This window comes from Panicum virgatum, chromosome 6K, assembly GCF_016808335.1.
Source record: "Panicum virgatum strain AP13 chromosome 6K, P.virgatum_v5, whole genome shotgun sequence".
NCBI lineage: Eukaryota > Viridiplantae > Streptophyta > Magnoliopsida > Poales > Poaceae > Panicum > Panicum virgatum.
The window spans coordinates 8,490,625-8,509,363 of NC_053141.1; the positions used below are offsets into that span (position 1 = coordinate 8,490,625).

At 39.9% G+C, this 18,739-nt stretch overlaps 2 protein-coding genes across 2 annotated transcripts; one reads left to right on the forward strand and one right to left on the reverse strand.

The window, feature by feature from the left end:
• Nucleotides 1-303: 303 nt before the first annotated feature.
• LOC120711575 (double-strand break repair protein MRE11-like) lies at nucleotides 304-8,060 on the reverse strand. The gene is made up of 19 exons (XM_039997149.1): nucleotides 7,730-8,060; nucleotides 6,253-6,394; nucleotides 5,886-6,046; nucleotides 5,660-5,750; nucleotides 5,173-5,292; nucleotides 4,999-5,067; nucleotides 4,806-4,888; nucleotides 4,593-4,695; nucleotides 4,351-4,458; nucleotides 4,206-4,268; nucleotides 4,069-4,140; nucleotides 3,789-3,873; nucleotides 3,658-3,713; nucleotides 3,490-3,553; nucleotides 1,840-1,922; nucleotides 1,504-1,617; nucleotides 1,251-1,331; nucleotides 1,065-1,142; nucleotides 304-983 (listed from the first exon to the last, which is right to left on the reverse strand). Coding segments are annotated over exons 1-19 (1,884 nt in total). The 5' UTR covers nucleotides 7,732-8,060; the 3' UTR covers nucleotides 304-674.
• A 2,085-nt stretch (nucleotides 8,061-10,145) lies between these two features.
• On the forward strand, nucleotides 10,146-18,739 carry LOC120711576 (vacuolar sorting protein 18-like). Its single transcript, XM_039997150.1, has 23 exons — nucleotides 10,146-10,498; nucleotides 10,585-10,797; nucleotides 10,885-11,024; nucleotides 11,102-11,197; nucleotides 11,527-11,594; nucleotides 11,695-11,796; nucleotides 12,609-12,747; nucleotides 12,878-13,018; nucleotides 13,106-13,225; nucleotides 13,388-13,444; nucleotides 13,541-13,600; nucleotides 13,940-14,047; nucleotides 14,154-14,314; nucleotides 14,759-14,837; nucleotides 15,454-15,516; nucleotides 15,606-15,739; nucleotides 16,127-16,232; nucleotides 16,560-16,748; nucleotides 16,862-17,089; nucleotides 17,344-17,499; nucleotides 17,759-17,920; nucleotides 18,030-18,146; nucleotides 18,221-18,739. The coding sequence occupies exons 1-23, from the start codon at nucleotides 10,333-10,335 to the stop codon at nucleotides 18,395-18,397; spliced, it is 2,982 nt and encodes a 993-aa protein (XP_039853084.1). The 5' UTR covers nucleotides 10,146-10,332; the 3' UTR covers nucleotides 18,398-18,739.

An 18,739-nucleotide genomic window follows, 5' to 3' on the forward strand; every position in this document is an offset into this window, starting at 1 on the left:
GGTTGGCATTCTGGTGGGACATCACCAACCGGACGCGCATCTCGATCAGTCGTGCTCAAAAGGTCTAGCCCCGGTGAAATTGCTTATTATATGTTTTAGTTTTTTTGTTGAGACATTTGCCTGGTACTACTGTACTTTGACAGCTAGTCAGACACTCCTAATAACTTCTAAAAATAGGTACTAATCATTTTTCTTATGTACAACAATTGATAATAATTGAATGGAGAAGACGAAAAACCCGAAAATAAATTTTTATAAGATTAAATTAATTTGTTCACTAAAATATTAACCAGACCACCCTAACTAAAAATTCTAGATTCGCTACTGGTGGGCAGAACCATGTCGTGCATAAAAAGACTACTAGCAGAGCAGATTAACTAATTAGTTAATATTGTGCAGTCAATTAGTAAACATTAATACTTGATCGGTCAGGAAATGCTCCACCGTTGCTCTGAACCTTAAATGCTTAAGCTCCTCAATACACTAGCCAGTCCAGTAGCTCACCCAGAGGCTCAAGTTCGCCAGACAAATTCTGGCGCCAGCACTCAACCCCGAAAAGGAATCTCAGTCATCAGCCACTGCCGCAGGACACATCCAGCGAGCTCATCGATCACCTCCGCCGGATCACCGCCCCATACCTCCCGGGTGCAACCTGCACAAGTAGCTCCTTCCATTCACTGGACATGTGCATTCAGTATGCAGAGAACTCTGAATATAGTAACAAACGGAAGCACAAATGGCTGGCCATTGTATTGGGAGATGGAGAAGCTGCAGAGAGATCGCTGAATGCAACTTACAGGAGCCCGGCGTTGCTTGGCCGCATCAGCGTCGTCTTCCTTCGACGGAGCCCTCTGGAACAAAGCCAGGTCAGTCTTCCTCCTCCCGGCAGCAGACGCCGCAGATCCTCCGCCGCCCCCACCGGATGCCGCTCGCCTCTTCCTTCCCGCTGCTTGATGGCTGCTGCTACTCATCTCCTCCTGATCCTTGAGAATGGGGCACTTCGTCAGCATGTCATATGGCAAGATTGGCTGCAGCATAACAGAACCATACGAGAGATTACGTACGGAATATTCAACCGGTTCATCGTCGGATTCAAGAACGCTGAGTGCATGGGTCAGCAGAATGGTTTCCTTTCCTGGCGCCTACACAACAAGAATGGTTTTCAGCAAAAACTTTTGTTCTGCATAAGTTTTATCAGAAACTCTGTTTCAAGATAGATATAAGTCAGTCACAAAGAAGACTTTTAACACCTGCACGTTCTGATCCAGCGAGCATGCTATTTGTTGCTCTTCGATGTTTGTAGAATCCTCCGTGGCGGTGGTCAGCTTGTTCTGCAAATCTCAAACAGACATCTTTTTAGGTTCAGATTAGATATAGAAAAATAATGGAAATGTTAGACAGTTTGGTTATTTAGATATCCCAGTTCTGAAGCATGTAGTATTGTGTGTTCAATAATCGATATTATATAATATATAAATTCTGTGCATCAGTAGAGCATCCTACTCTTGCTTCATCGATGCTTTGTTTCAAGCAGGAGTGAAATGCCGTCTTGTCGTCGTTGTTGACAAAATCATGCAATGCGCTGTTCAAGTCATTTAGATGAAGGATCTCCGATTGCTGGGCAAAACAAGGATTGGATGACAAATAGTAAAGTTAAGAATAGTATCAACCTGTATTTATTCTGCAACTATATGTGTCTAACATAATAATGTGATGATGACATGATGTTCAATACAAAGAAGAAGAAGAGGAGGTGGATAATGATGCAAACATGACTAAAAGAGACCATTAACATTATGCAACTCCTGATAAAAAGTGGATCAAGAGAAAGTTACGTACCAAGTTAGTCTCTGAAATGAGCGCTTCAATGGTTTGTTGGTTGAGGTCATTTGTGTCAACCTCTCCAGAACTGTTAGGGCTTTCTACAATATATACAGAAAAGGAAGTTCAGTACACCACATTACTCGTTTGGGATTGCAAATGCTCACTTTCTTGTCAAGTAATATAAAAAAGGGAAAAATTCTATATTACTCCCCTCAAGTATTGCTAAAGTCCAAATAACCTCCCCAAACTATTTCTTGGTCCAATTTACCCTATAAACTATATCATCTGGTCCAATTTACCCCTTAATAAGATTTATCTTTTTTTTGTTCATGCACGAGTGAAGTCCTAAGTTGAAATTTTGCAAGATGGTAGCGGACATCATAACATATTTTAAAAGAGTCAAAACAATTTATCATTATTTTGATAGGGTATAATATTTTATTAGAAATTAACACTTATGTTACAAAATTATAGGAAACATAGAGCTCTGTTATAATGATTATAAAGTATCAGATGATACTTTTAGGTACTTTTTCCATTGAATTTTTTTGTCGTTGAACTATGGAGAATTAAATTAAATTAGTATTTGATCCCACTCTTATTGGTACTTGGTCCCACATTTTTGTACCACCAGTTACTTTAGTCAAGGTACTTCGAGGTACTGCCTACCTTGACTACCGTACGATTCTATCAGATGGACGGCTCTCATTTTTTCAATCATTGTAAAAAATTCTCACAAACATAATGATGAAAATTCATAATATATATTTTTTTACACACGTTGTGATGCCCACTACAACCCTACGAAATCTTAACTTATGATTCCACTTGTATGTGAAGAAACAAATAAATTATATTAGTAGGTAAATTGAACCAAGCGATATAGTTTAGGGGCCGAATTGAATTAAGAAGTAGTTAAGTCGGCCATCCGGGCTTTGGCCATACATGAGGGGAGTAATTGTGACATCCGGCCCAATTTGGATGTGGCCCATGAGTGCTGCGTGCACATGTTTAGTACCACCTTATTAGTTGAGAAAGGTGGAGCCAACTTATAAGTCTTTGTCCTCCAGTCATAGCACCTTCGGGTTGACCCTTTTACGCGAAGTAAGGACGAAAGCGTAAGTGAGGTGCTATGTGTAAGCGAGCTTGCCCCTCGGAAGAGTGGGGTGTTACAGTAATTTATTAAATTGTTTCTATAAAAAATTAAATGATTTTTTTCCAGTAACATGGCAAACCTTGTGCGCCATTTCACTAAGGAAGAGAGTCAAACAGGGTTTTTAATTTAGCAAAATTATTCCAAAATTTTACGAAAATGGGTTATTCTGGCCATCAATGAAAAATATGTGTCCAATAAAAAAATCATGTTATCTCTTAATTTATTTGAAAGAACTGTGATCAATATAAGTCCCACCTTTCTGCTCCTCCATGAATTCACTTGCATTCTCCTCGAATATGACAAAATAAATCTTGCAATTAATATGTCCCAGTTTCTCTATTATTTCTTAAGTCGTGACTTATCATTAGCACTTGTGTACTTTTTTATTGAACACATAGGATATTTTTCGTATCTTTGCATAAACAAGGTATAAAAATAAGTAAATTTCTTTAGTTCAGCCCAAGCTCTGCCACTGAATAAGTTGTTTTCTTTCAAAAAATAATAAGTACCTTGTGTATTTTTACACCTTTTCCCTGATTTTGTAAAAAGAAGGATGTCTTGCGGGTTTGCAACCTATAACAACAATAATAGTAGTGAACAGAAAAACCTTAAGTAAGAAGTAAGATTAAAAGGGATGACATCACATTAGTAAGTTCCATATTTAGGTTTTGAGGTACCTTGCCCACATACTTCTGACCAAATTGTTTGGAATTTATTGTTGAGAAGCCAGAGTAAAATCCACCTGATGAACAATTCAACCTCTTTCAAAATGATTGGGGGGGGGGGGGAGTGCCATCAAGAGCTCCTGGGGTTACCTTTATTCTAACTAGTGGAAGCTTGGGTTCTGATCCACTTGCTGCTGTCTCCCTAACCTTCTCAATAAGGTTGCTCACCTGAACCAGCTCAGCTATTAGTATTGAGTAGCATACAAATAGATAGAAACTACAAACATCCAACAACTAAAAATTCAATGATGGATCTGATTAAAGCTACCATTCTCGAGGTAATTCAATTGGTCATGGTCATATATATTCAATAAAATGGACATAATTCATATTAGAAAAATACTAGGTACTTTGGAGACTTACAATTCTGTGCAGATAGGCATGAATGGTTGCTTCATCACTAGGATCAACATCTACCTGGTCTTCCAGTACAACCTGCATGTCATTCTCTTGATGTAATGCACTTGATTGATGCACAAATGAAGTAAGAAGTGGATTACCTCTACATATTCAAAAGGTCTTACAGACTGCAGAGGTATTTTGGTTGGCCTGTATTGTGTCCCCTGCTTAAGGGAAACATGAGAAATTAAGCGATGAAATAAAAATTATTTGAATGTTAGTGCAGCATGTTGCATCAACACTGACCTTGATTTCCAACAAGAGCACATGCTTTGCCTTTGCTTCAGAATTAATCAGTGAGGTAGCAATTGAGGAACCTGGTTGGGTGACGTGGAAACCCATTCCAGAAACCTCCTGTAAGTAGGTGATTGGAACAAAAAAAAGGGTTAAATTTAAATGTGAAATCCAAATATAAAGAACGCCTAACTAAATATGTAAATAATGCAGCATTTTCCCCCTTCTTTCTGTTAAAATTTATTTCTTGTTACCTCAGGATCAATTAGGCATTCATGCTCATGGCCCCAAATTACCAAGTCCAGAAAACGTGGCAGGAGGAGCTCACTGACACCATTGCTAGGACTTGCCTTTTTTCTGCAGAAATTCAGAATATAATTTCTGATTAGGAAGCACAACTGCAAAATAGAGATCATAAATTGTTATAAAATCATCATCATAGGCAATTACTCAGTCAGACTATGCACCTTTTCTGATGAAGAACCAAGATGTTGAACCAGTCTATCTCATCTCGGATTTCAGGTAGCATCCAATTAACCGCATGTGGTTCCTAAATAATAAAAATATTTGAAATATTCATAATTAATTAGCAATTTCATTGCTTCGCCTATAAAATAAATGCATAAATACAGATCCTAATCAGGTTTTGTGGTGAAGTACATTTAACATTATGTTCAGTCTCTCATCCCTAATGTTGCCAAGTCCATATAGAGCAACATAAGTTTGACCCTGAAATAATACAAGCTATTGCATCAGCCTCTAATAAGTGATAATACTAGGCTGTGGCTAAAATTGTATAGAAATTAAAGAATACAAAATATCAAATGGGTGTACCTTTATGATAAATATAGGACAAACTGTTGTTTTACCGACACCCGTGCATCCAAGATCAGTTTTACCAAAATAATTCAAAAAATTTCCAGCTGAGAGTATATCATTCGAAGACATGTTATCCTAAAAAAATAGAAACTAAACGAATTAGACACTGGACAAAAATGTGCCTGCTGTTTTTTTTATAGAAAAAGGCTATCAGTAATCTCCAGATACATCCAAATTTCATAAACTTCGACTGCCAATTAGCATGCCAATATGTGGATTTTTAATATAACAATTTCATTGGATTTGTGTTTAATTTTAAAGTACTCGCATGTGATCATGTTTGTTGGCATAACTTTCAACAATATGATAAAGCATAAACTGGTGGTCAATGCAAGGATTACTTTGCAAATTGGATTAAAGTAAAAACTGAGTATTATATTTGCAAATGAAGAGAGTATATATATTTATCTTTCTATCATGAGAATAAACACAGTGTCCATACAACTCCAGTAGGACCATCGTGGCTCCCATGGATGGCGAAGATAGGCAAGCCAATGCTGTAGTTTGAGTCTTCATAATTCACTTGGCCAACCCTGAGAAAATCACTACATGTCAATTGCACAGGGACAAGTAGACATATGTTTCACTTGGTTTAGCTAGTGAAAGATTCATTTTCAGAAATAAGAAGTTGAGAGATATATACAATGTTAAGTGAAAGATTGTTGCACCTATTCCGGAGGCTGCCTGCTGCCTGATCACTTATCACCTGAAACTTCACCGGCCGGTCGTTCATGCAATAGCGTCGCAGGATCTCAATTGTCTTTACCAATGTCGAGTTGGAAGGCTTGTTCTCATGGAACAAATCACCACCAAGGAGTAGGAAATCCACCTGCAATTCATCATTCCTCAGCATTCACGGTTCATATACCTTTCTTTGAAAAAAAAATGTTCATATATACTTGAACGTCACGTGTAATAAAATTTTTCAAGAAAGAAATAGCACTACATGCATAAATTAAGTAGAACATCGCATCCATTGCAAAAGAAATCATACACACATACAAATAAGAATTTTTTTACAAGATCGATATTTACCTTATGTTTTTCTGCCAATGAGCAGATCTCTTCAAAAGTGTCAAAGGAGTCGAATCTTCGCTCCTCATCTTTCTCAAGGTAGCCAAGGTGGCAATCCGTTGCCACGAGTATGCGTAGAGTACTGCTGCCCCCTTCTTCTTCCCTGGAAAGCACGCCATGGAAAGGCTAATTAACAGATCATTTGCAGGCTGTATGAATATATGGTTAATATTGCCTCTGAAGCATAATAAGCAGATCTGTAGATTTGAAGGTAAGAGGCTTTTGATTCAGAGCTATCATGTGCCAAAGAAAATTTTGGCATTGTGTGCAAAAAAAGAAAAAGAAAAAAAAAGAGAGAGTAGCTTGATCTGTGGGTTTGATGTAACAATTGAGGCTCCGGAATTTCGCATTGCATAGATCACTCATATATAAGCCAAAGTGAGAGGAAAATCGCTGTGAAATTTTAGCTTTTGCTAGGTAAATTAATACAGTTGGGAAGGTCCTTAATGTGGTAAATATATCTTAATAGGGGGAAACTGTGATGAGTCAGAGCTAGACAAGGTCAGAAAAGATCTACAAGAAGGGTGAAAAGGACACATGAGGAAGAGAGATTATTTGTTATCTAGCAAGCCGTTTAGCTATATATTATATTTGTATATCATCATGATGGAAATTCCACAAAAACGTAAACCTAGTACTTCTGAAGTGACAACCTTATTTATGGATGTTAATTAACAGGAGAGATTTTTGAGACAACCATATTTATTTAATTAGAGATTAGCACAGAGCACATGAACGTAGGTACCATATGCACATGAAATGAGAACCACCAACATACCTAACCCCTTTTGATCACAAATATGAGTGTATATATGACACCTCATTATTAAGTTTGAAACTATATAATGCGTTAGCACGATAAACTAGAGCAAGAATTGCTGCTTTGACTAATTAGCAATCATGAGTGACAAGACAACAGGTACCCAGCAACAACATTTTATTACTACTAATAATAATAATGCTGAAAAAAAATGTTGATCTCACTACAAGACCAAGAAATCCTCCGTCCGGAAGTGATGACACGACAACCATATATAGGTGTATATCATAATTCATAGATGGATTATTTATTGGGGTGTGTGTGTGTGTGTGGTCCAGGTCATTGGACTTGTACTCCAATAATGTGGCATTTGGTTGAAAAAATTGGCAAAATTATTGGATGAAACAAAGATAGAACACTAGGGTAAATAAAAAGAGAAGACAGAACACTGACTATGATGTCGAGAACTTGAGATAGCATATGAAAACAAAATTGCGAAAAAAGGAAATGGGGTGTAGAAAAACAGATCAGCAGTTTTAAATTTATTATTCGTGCATCATACCATGCTTGAACTCTAACTAAAAATGCGTTAAAGAACAATACAGATTGTGTTGTCGCACACACTCATATGCACTCACTTAGAGCTCCCAAGGAAGCAGAAGACACTTTGTCACTTACATCCTCGTCGTCGCCGACGGCCGTCCGGCCGCAGAAATCAGATCGACCGCCGGCTCGATCTAGCTAGCGCGCGGCCTACCACTGGAAGCAGCTGCTCGCCTGTCGATGAGCGAGCTCGGCCCAGCTCTCACCCTGCTCCGATATCCTGCTCCTGTCAGCTCCCTGCTCGGATGCCGGCCGGCGAGCGGACGGGAGCGGCGGGCCGGGTGGATGGGGACGAGCTAGCGACGGCCGGTGGTGGGGACGGACTCGAGCGACCAGAGCGAGTGGGCGGCGGCAGCCGGCGAGCGTGATCCAGCAGGAGGCGGGCGGCTGGCGGCTGGCGGGGAAGAAAGAACGTTGCTTGCCTCTGGCTTCTGCCGTAGGCTACTGTGTACAGTGTACTAGTGGCTACTGTGTACTCGTGGCTTGCTGCCTGGGATCAAAAGCTGCAAAGCATACACTTCAAAAACTTAGACATGCATGCTTACAAATACAGATTATACTTCAAAAACTTTCAGGAAAATTTTGCAAATCGAACGGTCACTTTGTGCGGTTTCTTCGTCGTTGCAGACACGAGCAAAAAAAATCAAAAAATGTCAGTGGCAGTTGAGTTCACTGCGATCACGTTGGGCCATTTTGGGCCGCATTCCGATCGCCGGGCTGGGCTGGGCTGATCTGGGCTGCAATCTCCCACCTCACAGCCCGCGTTTTTTTTATTTTTATATTTTTTAAAATCGTTTTTTACATAAATATATTTTCGGTTTCATAATTTACAGATTTATAGCCCTACCGCTCGGCTGCGGGGCGGCCGGCCCCCTGCCGCCCTCCTGCCGGGCGGTAGGGACTTTAATGTAAATAAAATTTATTTTTAATCACATTTTTGCCCCTGGGGGAGGCTGCCGCCCGGCAGCCGGGCGGCAGGTACCCGCCGCCCGGTGGCGGGGCGGTAGGCCTACCCGCCGCTCGGCAGGGGGGCGGCAGGCTCCTCCCGCAGGTTAAACCTTGACCATCAGTGCGACATTAGATATGGTTTTAAATATTTTGGATAGAAATAAAAACCGTTAGTAAAGTAGATGAATATGAAAAGTATAACTTAGCAATTCATACACATACGCAACTGAGAACGAAATAGGTGATGCATGAGAACGAAATAAATATAACATGACGACATGTCCATAACAAAAATACAGAAACAACTAGAAGCACCTCCTAACCACCCCGGCCATGTCGACCTCTTTTACGCTGTGCGTGGACATGGTCAGGTGTGTCGGTCTGGAGGCCCTACGTCTCTACCTAGACGTCCGGTGGCCACAGGTGTCTGGAAGGTAGGATCGGCCTGCTGCTTAGGTGTAGAAAATAACCGACTGCAGTCTTCGAAGCTCGCCTCAAAGGTATCCTGTGTGGCCCCTATGCAATAGCAATTAGGATATCTTAATCATCGTCTTATAAGTACAAAACAAACGTATTCTCAGAAATATAATCCGACGACATATCACCTGGGCACCCAACGTGGGTCAACAGGAATCCACTCCGCTGGTGGACGTGGACGCAACACGTTAAGTTTCACGCGCTGAACCACTACAAGGAAGGACCGGTGCGACGAGTCTATGACTCGGTCAAGTAGAGCTGGCGTATCTTCGGCCATTCCTAACACAAAAATATAATTTTTCTGCATTTTCTACAATTTATCTGAAATTTTCATAAACTTTTCTAGAATTTTCTAGCATTTTCTACAATTTTTGTACAATAAAATTTTATAAATAAAATTTTCTAATATTTTCTATAATTTTCCTGCATTTTCTACAATTTATCTGAATTTTCCATATACTTTTCTAGCATTTTCTACCATTTCTGAGTATTTTTCAAAAAAAAATTCTCGCATTAACCAACTAATCAATACCACAAAATGGTTGGTAAACCTAAATGATTTTTCTAAAAACTAATCCTAATTCTACCTAAATTATAATAAAAACAGGACCTAAATCGCTAAAATATTATTACTGCTGCATACACTAATTATAGAATTAAATATACAAAAAATTTAGAATGAGAAAGTTGAAAAATATATATTACCTGTAGTTCGGATCTAAAATCCGGCAAGGCTTCGCCGCTGCAACTCCCTCCCTCACTCCTCATATCTCTCTCCCTCTCTAGATGTCGTGGGAAGCAAATGAGAGGGGAGGGGGAAACTCAGTCTTTTATATAGGGAAGCCTGCCGTCCCCCTGCCGGGCGGCTGCCTGGCCTACCGCCTCGCCACTGGGCAGCGGGTACCTGCCAGAGGCTAAAATGTGATTAAAAATAAATTTTATTTATATTAAGGTCCCTAGTGCCCAGCAGGAGAATTATGAAACCGAAAATATATTTATGTAAAAAACGATTTCGAAAAATATAAAAATATAAAAACGCTCACAGCCCGGACCCATCATCATCATCTCATTGTACGGAAGCCGGAAAGCCCATACGGCCCACGGCCCACAAGCGATCCCCTCCTCCACCGGCTCGGCTCTCGGCGAGCTCCCCCGCGGCGGCCGCAGCGATCCCGTCGTCCCCTCCGCGCCGGCGACCTACTGCCCCCGCGCCGCAGCCTCATCTCTTCTCCGTGGACGATTCACCATCGGCCATGGACGGCGGCGGCGGCCAGCTCTTCTCCGTGGACCCGCTGGAGCGCCAGGCCGCGCGGGGCCACGGCGCCGTCACCTCCATGGCCGCCGGCAGCGACGTCATCGTCCTCGGCACCTCCCGCGGCTGGCTCGTCCGCCACGACTACACCTTCGAGGACGCGCACGGCAAGTCTCCCCCCGTCTCCCCTCCGTTCCCCCCTTCCGCAAGGCGTCGCCTCACAGCCCCGCGCTGCTTCCTCCCCCTCCTGCAGATCTCGACCTCGGGAGCGGCCGCTCCGGCGACCACTCGGTGCACCGGGTGTTCCTGGACCCCGGCGGCAAGCACTGTGTCGCCACGGTGGTCCACCCGGGCGGCGCGGAGACGTACTACCACCACGCAAGGTGGCCGCGCCCCAAGCCGCTCCCCCGCCTCCGCGGCCTCCTCGTCAATGCCGTCGCCTGGAACCGCCAATCCATCACGGAAGGTGGACCATCCTCTCCTCTCGATCGATTCATCAGTTGGATTGACCGTGGTGGCAGCGGTTGTTGAGCGTCTGGTTTTGTTGCTGCAGCATCGACCAAGGAGGTGATCCTGGGCACCGAGAGCGGGCAGATCTTCGAGATGGCCGTGGATGAGGCCGACAAGAGGGAGAAGTATGTGAAGCCGCTCTTCCAGCTCACTGAGCAAAGAGAGGGCATCAAGGATCTCCAGGTTTCAGATGTTGTCAATTGCTGCTAGATTCTTCTGTTTTAATCGGAGTGGGTGTGATTGAGCAATCGGTTGCGCAGATGGAGACTGCTGTGGTTGGAAATTCCACAAGGTACTATGTGATGGCCGTCACTCCAACACGGCTTTACTCGTTCACAGGCATTGGTTCATTAGAAGTAAGTATTCATTCTCAGCTTTACCAGTTGCAGATTTTAAAACATACATGTTAACTGTATGCTGTAGGATTATCCCAATTAAATTTGGTTGGGAAAACTAGTTTGTCAGCTTGAGACTTTGATGTCCTTGTCAGTGTCAGTGCTTATGTTGAACAACTAGGCTCATCAATATTGTAGATGCTACATTGTACTATATACTGCTGTTTTGACTTTGAATGCTTTGTTTTTTTTAGAGCAACAACACACACTATAAAGTTTCTTTAAAAGTTTTTTCCATTGCATTTTATATTGAAATTTGTGCAGTCTTTAATAACAACTATGCTGCACAGACTGTTTTTACTAGTTACTCCGATCGTGCCATACACTTTATGGAGCTCCCAGGAGAAATACCTAACAGGTAACTGATGTGATTTCTACAGTGCTCAAGAGTAAAGCAGCTGCATTTGTATACAGCAAATTTGTGTTTCTAACTTATGTATCCATTGGATGCTACCCAGTGAGTTACATTTCTTTATCAAGCAAAGAAGAGCTAAACACTTTGGATGGCTTTCTGGATCTGGAATTTATCATGGTGAACTGAATTTTGGAGCGCAACACAGGTGAACCACTGAATTAGCTTTATACTCTACTTCATAGGTTCTCCTTAGTTGGCTAAACCTTGTTGTAAGTTTGGTTCGGCTCGTTAGGCAAGTAACCTACTCCTGCATTCCCAAATTCAAGTTTTCTTCGGGAACGAGCGATCAGATGCTTGAACTTTGACTGTTAATGTGCAAAAACACTTTTTTCTCGAACATGCAGGAGTGCTGTGTATCATTATATTAAGATGAAGAAAAAGGAACCCACACAGCCAACGTGGAAAAGCACTTGCTTGCCATGTGCAAAAATTATACATATAGATTGCTCATTGTAATTATTTTCAAGGCACTAGCTTTGAACATTGAAAGCTTCTATTACGAGCAGGATTACATAATATAAGATGTTCTCTGTTGAATGTTTGGGTTATTCTAGACTAAGAATGCCCTAGCTTTGAACTTAATAACTTAGTGCTTACTACTTGAGCTTCTTTTGGGGAGTAGGCTTCAAGCTTACATTGAACAAAATGCTCTTTTCAAAAAGCAAGCTCTATCGCTCTCCTAGTTGCTAGAAAATATGGGCTGGCCGATGCAGCTGCTTACACGTATCATGATAATAAACCCTCATGTCAAGAAACTATGCCAAATTAATCCTCAAGACAGTTTGGAGCTTGTTCCCCATTAGTTCACACCATATCTTAACAGTACTAATTTTTTAGGCTACCCTTTCATGCTGTAATAATCTGTCTTATCATTATGCTAAATTACAGGAAACACAAGTTAGAGCACCTTTCTGAATTTTCTGCACTATTTTTTTCTAACTCAATTTAGTTTTCCAGCTCTACTAGTGGAGACGAGAACTTTGTGGAAAATAAGGGTTTTTTTGACTACTCAAAATTGGGAGATTCTGGAACTAAACCAAGGTCATTTGCATTGTCTGAATTCCATTTTCTGCTTCTGATTGGGGACAAGATTAAGGTATAATTTTCTCAAAAGTTTATCTCTACGCCTTTTCTCTGTAATTTGTTTTGCTTTCTCACACCATTTTCTCCTATCCACTATGCTGTGTATTTCCTTAGAAAGTCAATGCATAACCTCAATTTTTTAGGTAGTGAACAGAATAAGCCAGCAGATGGTGGAGGAACTTGTAGTTGATAATACACCTGAAACTTCAAGAGGAATCATTGGCCTCTGTAGTGATGCATCTACAGGACTTTTCTATGCATATGACGAAAGTTCTATATTCCAGGTTTGGGTTCTTATTTCTTGCTTTGGGTCATGTCATCAATGCTTCCTGATTTGCAGTTTTGCATAGCTGATGCTACCTATCATTTAGATTTCCACTTCTGATGAGGGTCGTGACATGTGGCAAGTTTACTTGGATATGAATCATTATGCTGCTGCTTTATCACATTGTCGCAACCCTTTCCAGCGGGACCGAGTCTATCTAGTGCAGGTATTGATTATATATCTTGATACAGCGATCACTTTCTGTAGTTTGCACAAGACTTCCATATTTACCCTTCTGTATGTTGATAAGTTGGAGTTCTTCTTTCAATCTTGCGATGGTGATTGATGGATGACTTTAATTCTTGTGTATAAATCTTTTGTTTTGCAGGCTGATGCTGCATTTGCTGCAAAAGAGCATTTCATAGCAGCTTCCTTCTATGCAAAGGTGATACTCGTACTGTTATTTGTGCCCCATGATAACGTTTATACTATTTATGTTGTATTGTTCCCATTGAGACTAAGTATCACTCCTTGGTTGTAGATGAATTATATCCTATCGTTTGAGGAGATCAGCCTGAAGTTTATATCAATAGGTGAGCAGGTAATTTTACTCGAAACTCTCTGATGCAGTATCTATAGAAAGTATGTGAAAGTGTTTTCTGTATAGTAAATTATTGTTAGCTTAAACTTATATAATTCTGTGAGATTATCTTTTATTGATTTGATTCATTTTATGTATCCCTTATCATGATGCATAATGTTGAATGTTGCTATTTCCAAGATTGATAATGATAAATATAATGGCATTAAGGTTGTGGTATTGTACTTGAAAACTTTGTTTTTTGCTTTGGCGCATTCTTGCTTAAGCTTTACATTGATGTAAATTTTTTTATGGACATCTTGGATTTATCTGAAGCCGTCAACTATGTCTACATGGCAGGATGCTCTCAGAACTTTCTTGTTGAGAAGGCTCGACAACCTCACCAAAGATGACAAGATGCAGATTACGATGATCTCAACTTGGGCTACTGAGCTGTACTTAGACAAAGTGCCTAAAACTATATAGCACATATTTTGTTGGTATTATTGCTTCAGTCTTGGGTTAGCTAACCACCTTTCTAGATCTTATTCATTATTTGTGTCATGTTTTGTAGATTAATCGCCTCCTGTTGGAAGATAGCACTGGCAGCACTACAAATTCTGTAGCAGAGCCTAATAGCTCAGAATATCGTTCGATAGTAAATGAATTCCGTGCTTTTCTTAGTGACAGCAAAGATGTATTAGATGAAGCAACAACAATGAGACTATTGGAAAGGTATGTTATATTATTGAGAATATGCTGCACTTATATTTTTAAATTTTTTTAAGATTCTTGTAAATATAAAAATCCAGATTATATATATATTTTTGGGATAAGGCACCTACAGTACTATTTAGGACTGAATGACCTGAATTTGGAGCATAAGCAAACTTGAATACTAATTGCAATGTTGATAATCACTTGTGAGAAAAAGGATTATTAATTCCAAAGAACCTGAGATAATCAGAAATATTATATCGTCTTTTTTGTAATAAGCTCAGGATTTACGTTTACATTAATTATAAATAGTTTCACCATCAGTAGCATACTTATTTAGCAGCAAAAAAAATGGTGTGAGATGACTAAATTGATAATTGTAACAGTGCCATTTCTGTAGTTTATATTACTCCATACTTAGAATGCATGATATGCCCTAACTTATCACTTCAACTGTTGCAGTTATGGAAGAGTGGATGAGCTAGTGTACTTTGCTGGTTTGAAGGAGCAATATGAAATTGTGGTTCATCATTACATTCAGGTGGGTTTCCTCATGCGGACATTTATCATCTCAGGAAATGTGCAGCACTACAATGGTAGAACCTAATTTTAGAATATGCTTTCAACTGCCAATTGCTACACAACTTTGACAACTGACATGCTGCCGTGCTTTAGGCAGGCCTACTTGAATCCAAAAATGTGCCAGAATATTGCAAAATCCATGTTTTAACAGAAACAGCTGAGACTGGATTGGACTTAGGGTTGGTTTGTAGTTGTGTTGTGCTTTGCTGTTCTTGTCTTGGGTACTGGGCTACAATGGTCTTACATTCTTGCTATATCTACCATTAAATCCACTTTTATCCTTTTTTGAATAATTGTAATTTTTAAACCAATTTATTTTCGTATGTAAATTAACAGAAAAGGAAATAGTTATTTGATGTCGGACATTGATGCGTAGCCATCTTGATTTATCCACCTAGTATTCCTGTCTCAATACATATGCCTTATTCCATTAGCACTGGCCATTGTTTTTTGATCGAGTACCATTTGTCTAGTGTAAGTCCATTTCTTTGGCAACAATCAATTGGATTTTACTATGTATCCATTGACCTTGGCTGAGATGCCAGTTCTAATGCCTTTTCCATTTATTGTTTCAGCAAGGAGAAGCAAGAAAAGCATTGGAAGTGCTTCAACGGCGCAATGTTCCTGTAGACCTTGTGGTACAGAATATTGTTCTTTCAATGATACTGTTTTTTATCTTATAAATTTGTTTCTACCATATTAAACCTACTTATTTGTTTTCTTGCAGTATAAATTTGCCCCAGATTTAATCATGTTAGATGCTTATGAGACTGTTGAATCATGGATGATGGTGAGAAACAAGTTGAATCCTGGGAAACTCATACCAGCAATGATGCGTTATGTGAGCGAACCACATGCGAAGTATGATATTTAGACAGATCATTGTACATCCTTTCTTCCATAATAACACTATTAAATGGGTCTTCATATTTTAATAGCTTTTCTGCAATTGTTTTTATCATGTCAGGGAACCCTATGTTTCATGTATTGTGAAACATTTGTTATATTGCTCATTTCATTTCTGTAGAATCTTTGGATGGAAAGAGCTATCCATTATACTTTAATCTCAAGCTTTGGTTTCAAAATTTTAATTCAAACTATAAAAAATGCTATTATTTAAATCAAACTATAAAAAATGCTATTATTACATTTTCTCTTAAGAACCACATCAAACTGCAATTCAAAGTGGCTAACGTGGTTTTCTACAATTTGCATGGTGTAATAAAATTATATTTGTGACTCTTGCAGGAACGAAACACACGAGGTTATTAAATACCTAGAATTTTGTGTGAAAGATTTGGAGAACAAGGACCCTGGAGTGCATAATCTGTTGCTATCACTGTATGCCAAGAAGGTAAATCCTCTTGATATTGTGCATTTTTATGCTCATGCATTCCTGCTGTATGCTTACAGTTGGATCTTCCTGTCATTCTTACAGAGTAAAAAAAAAAACCCGTGTATTAATTTCCGCATTTAGTTTGTTTCTCTTGGACATGATCATGGTTGTGCCTGACAGCCTATGCATAGAAGCAATATTACTACTGCTGCAGTCATGCCATATTCATGTCTTTGGTAGTTCTTTTTTTTTTAAAAAAAGGGAATAAGTACCAAATCCATCAGGCTAAGTGGATATTTGGAGACATGCACACAAGAATTTTTATGTGCTCTGATCTATCTGTAGGAAGATGAATCCCAGCTTTTGCAATTTCTCGACACTAAATTTGGTAAAGGACAAACAAATGGCCCTGAATTCTTTTATGATCCCAAGTATGCTCTCCGCCTATGTCTTCAAGAGAAGAGAATGCGTGCTTGTGTTCGTATTTACAGCATGATGTCCATGCATGAGGAAGCTGTGGCACTTGCTTTAAAGGTAAAACCTCATTCCTCACTATGTTCTACCTGATTAGCAGGCATTGTGCCTCTAAATGTTGACGGATCGATTCTTTATGTTATTTTTATTATATTTTACTTTGTTCCCACTAGGTAGACTTAGAACTTGCAAAGGCAGAAGCTGACAAAGTAGAAGATGATGAAGAACTTAGGAAGAAGCTGTGGCTTAAGGTTGCGAAGCATGTAATCGAGCAAGAGAAAGGTGTCAAGAGAGAAAATATAAAGAAAGCAATAGAATTCCTTTCGGAGACCAATAACTTGTTAAAGGTTGAGGATATCTTACCATTTTTCCCAGACTTCGTATTGATTGACGACTTCAAGGTAAGATGAAGAAAGTTCCATGCATTCTTAGTTCCTCACTCCCTCCATTTTTTTTACTATATGACTTTTAGGATAAGCTAATTAGTTCATCATATATTTGAAAACGGAGGGAGTGCTTATTATAAAAAAGATCATTTCCATTGTTCAGTTCTTCTTTAGGTTTGAGGTTCATGTCACTCGTCTGTAGCCTCTATTCCATGTTTGCGTTCTCTATGACTTCCCTTGTTTATTAATTATGGTACGGCAATGAACAGGAGGAAATATGCAAATCTCTCAAGGATTATAACAGCCAGATTGAGCTGCTGAAACAGGAAATGGATGATGCCACACGTGGGGCAGACAATATCAGAAGTGATATTGGTGCCCTCGCTCAGAGATATACTGTAATTGATCGTGAGCAGGATTGTGGGGTAAGACACTGGTGCCTGCAGTATCAAGTGCTGTTGCTGTCTTTTACCTGTTGCTTGCTTCATTACTTTCCATCTCTTGACTTGCATTTCTGAAATTCAAACATGTAGCAAGCGAAATTTGGAATGATACCTGTGTTTGTATTTCCTTTGCTTCTTGAGTATGTCTGGATTTTTACCATTTTATAGACATGATTCAATGAATTTATGCTTGCTTTTGATATCTACATCGTGATGCTAACTCCTGTTCCTGACCTAATAGGTTTGCCGCCGTAAAATATTGACTGTTGGAGGGTTACACCAGGTAGGAAGAAGCTACACGTCTGTTGGGCACATGGCCCCGTTTTACGTGTTTCCCTGTGGACATGCCTTCCATGCGAATTGCTTGATTGGACATGTAACTCGTTGCAGTAGCCAGACGCATGTAAGTCTGTCTGCAATATTTCAATTGCTTGTGGTATTCAATAATACAACAGGCTTACATTTAATGTATTATACCAGTCATTTATGGATGAGTTTGTTATGATCTATAGGCTGAGAGAATATTGGACCTTCAGAAACGGCTTAGCTTGATGGATAGAAAAGCAGCAAAAGACAATGGAGCAAATGTTAATGGTGAATCTATTATGAGCACAACCCCAGTTGATAAGGTCTGTAATTTCTGAACTCAGCATCCTTCACCATGCAGCTTCTTTGCTGATGCGATCAATTATTGTTTTCACAGCTAAGGTCACAGTTGGATGATGCTGTAGCAAGCGAGTGCCCTTTCTGCGGTGACCTGATGATCAAGGAGATTTCGCAGCCATTCATTCTCCCTGGAGAGTCAGATGAAAAGGCATCATGGGATATTAAACCACAACCAACGCCTCAGAAGATTCTGCCCATGACCATGTCTATATGAGGTTATGGAATGTACAGCCTGAGATGATAGATGTTGAATTTTTACCTGGTTTTGATGCTGCATGTCTTTACCGTTTCAGTGCTGTCTGGTCGTGCATATCTTTTTGCTGCTGGGTGGATTTGGTTTTGATAATTGTCTGCCCAGTTTGTGTACCGTTTGTCCAGAAGTAGAGGGTCTTCAGGTAGATTTGTGTATAGAAACGTCAGTTGCCTCACATGTGATTTTTGTATATCCAGCTATTATGGTACCGCAGTGGCAGTGTCTATGATACAGTTGTGCATTGTAAGTTAAGGAACTAAAATCGTGCAATAATGAAGTGTGCTTGTTACATTTGGAGGGAAA

Bases quoted from the DNA above. Each gene is read 5' to 3' on its own strand.
- LOC120711575 (XM_039997149.1), bottom strand. The intron at 5,068-5,172 runs GTACACCCATTT...GTATTATTTCAG, and splicing joins GTCCTATATTTATCATAAAG to GGTCAAACTTATGTTGCTCT. The intron at 3,874-4,068 runs GTAAGTCTCCAA...GAGCTGGTTCAG, and splicing joins ATGCCTATCTGCACAGAATT to GTGAGCAACCTTATTGAGAA.
- LOC120711576 (XM_039997150.1), top strand. From the start codon at position 10,333: ATGGACGGCGGCGGCGGCCAGCTCTTCTCCGTGGACCCGCTGGAGCGC. The intron at 15,517-15,605 runs GTACAGAATATT...GTTTTCTTGCAG, and splicing joins ATGTTCCTGTAGACCTTGTG to TATAAATTTGCCCCAGATTT. The intron at 17,500-17,758 runs GTAAGACACTGG...CTGACCTAATAG, and splicing joins ATCGTGAGCAGGATTGTGGG to GTTTGCCGCCGTAAAATATT.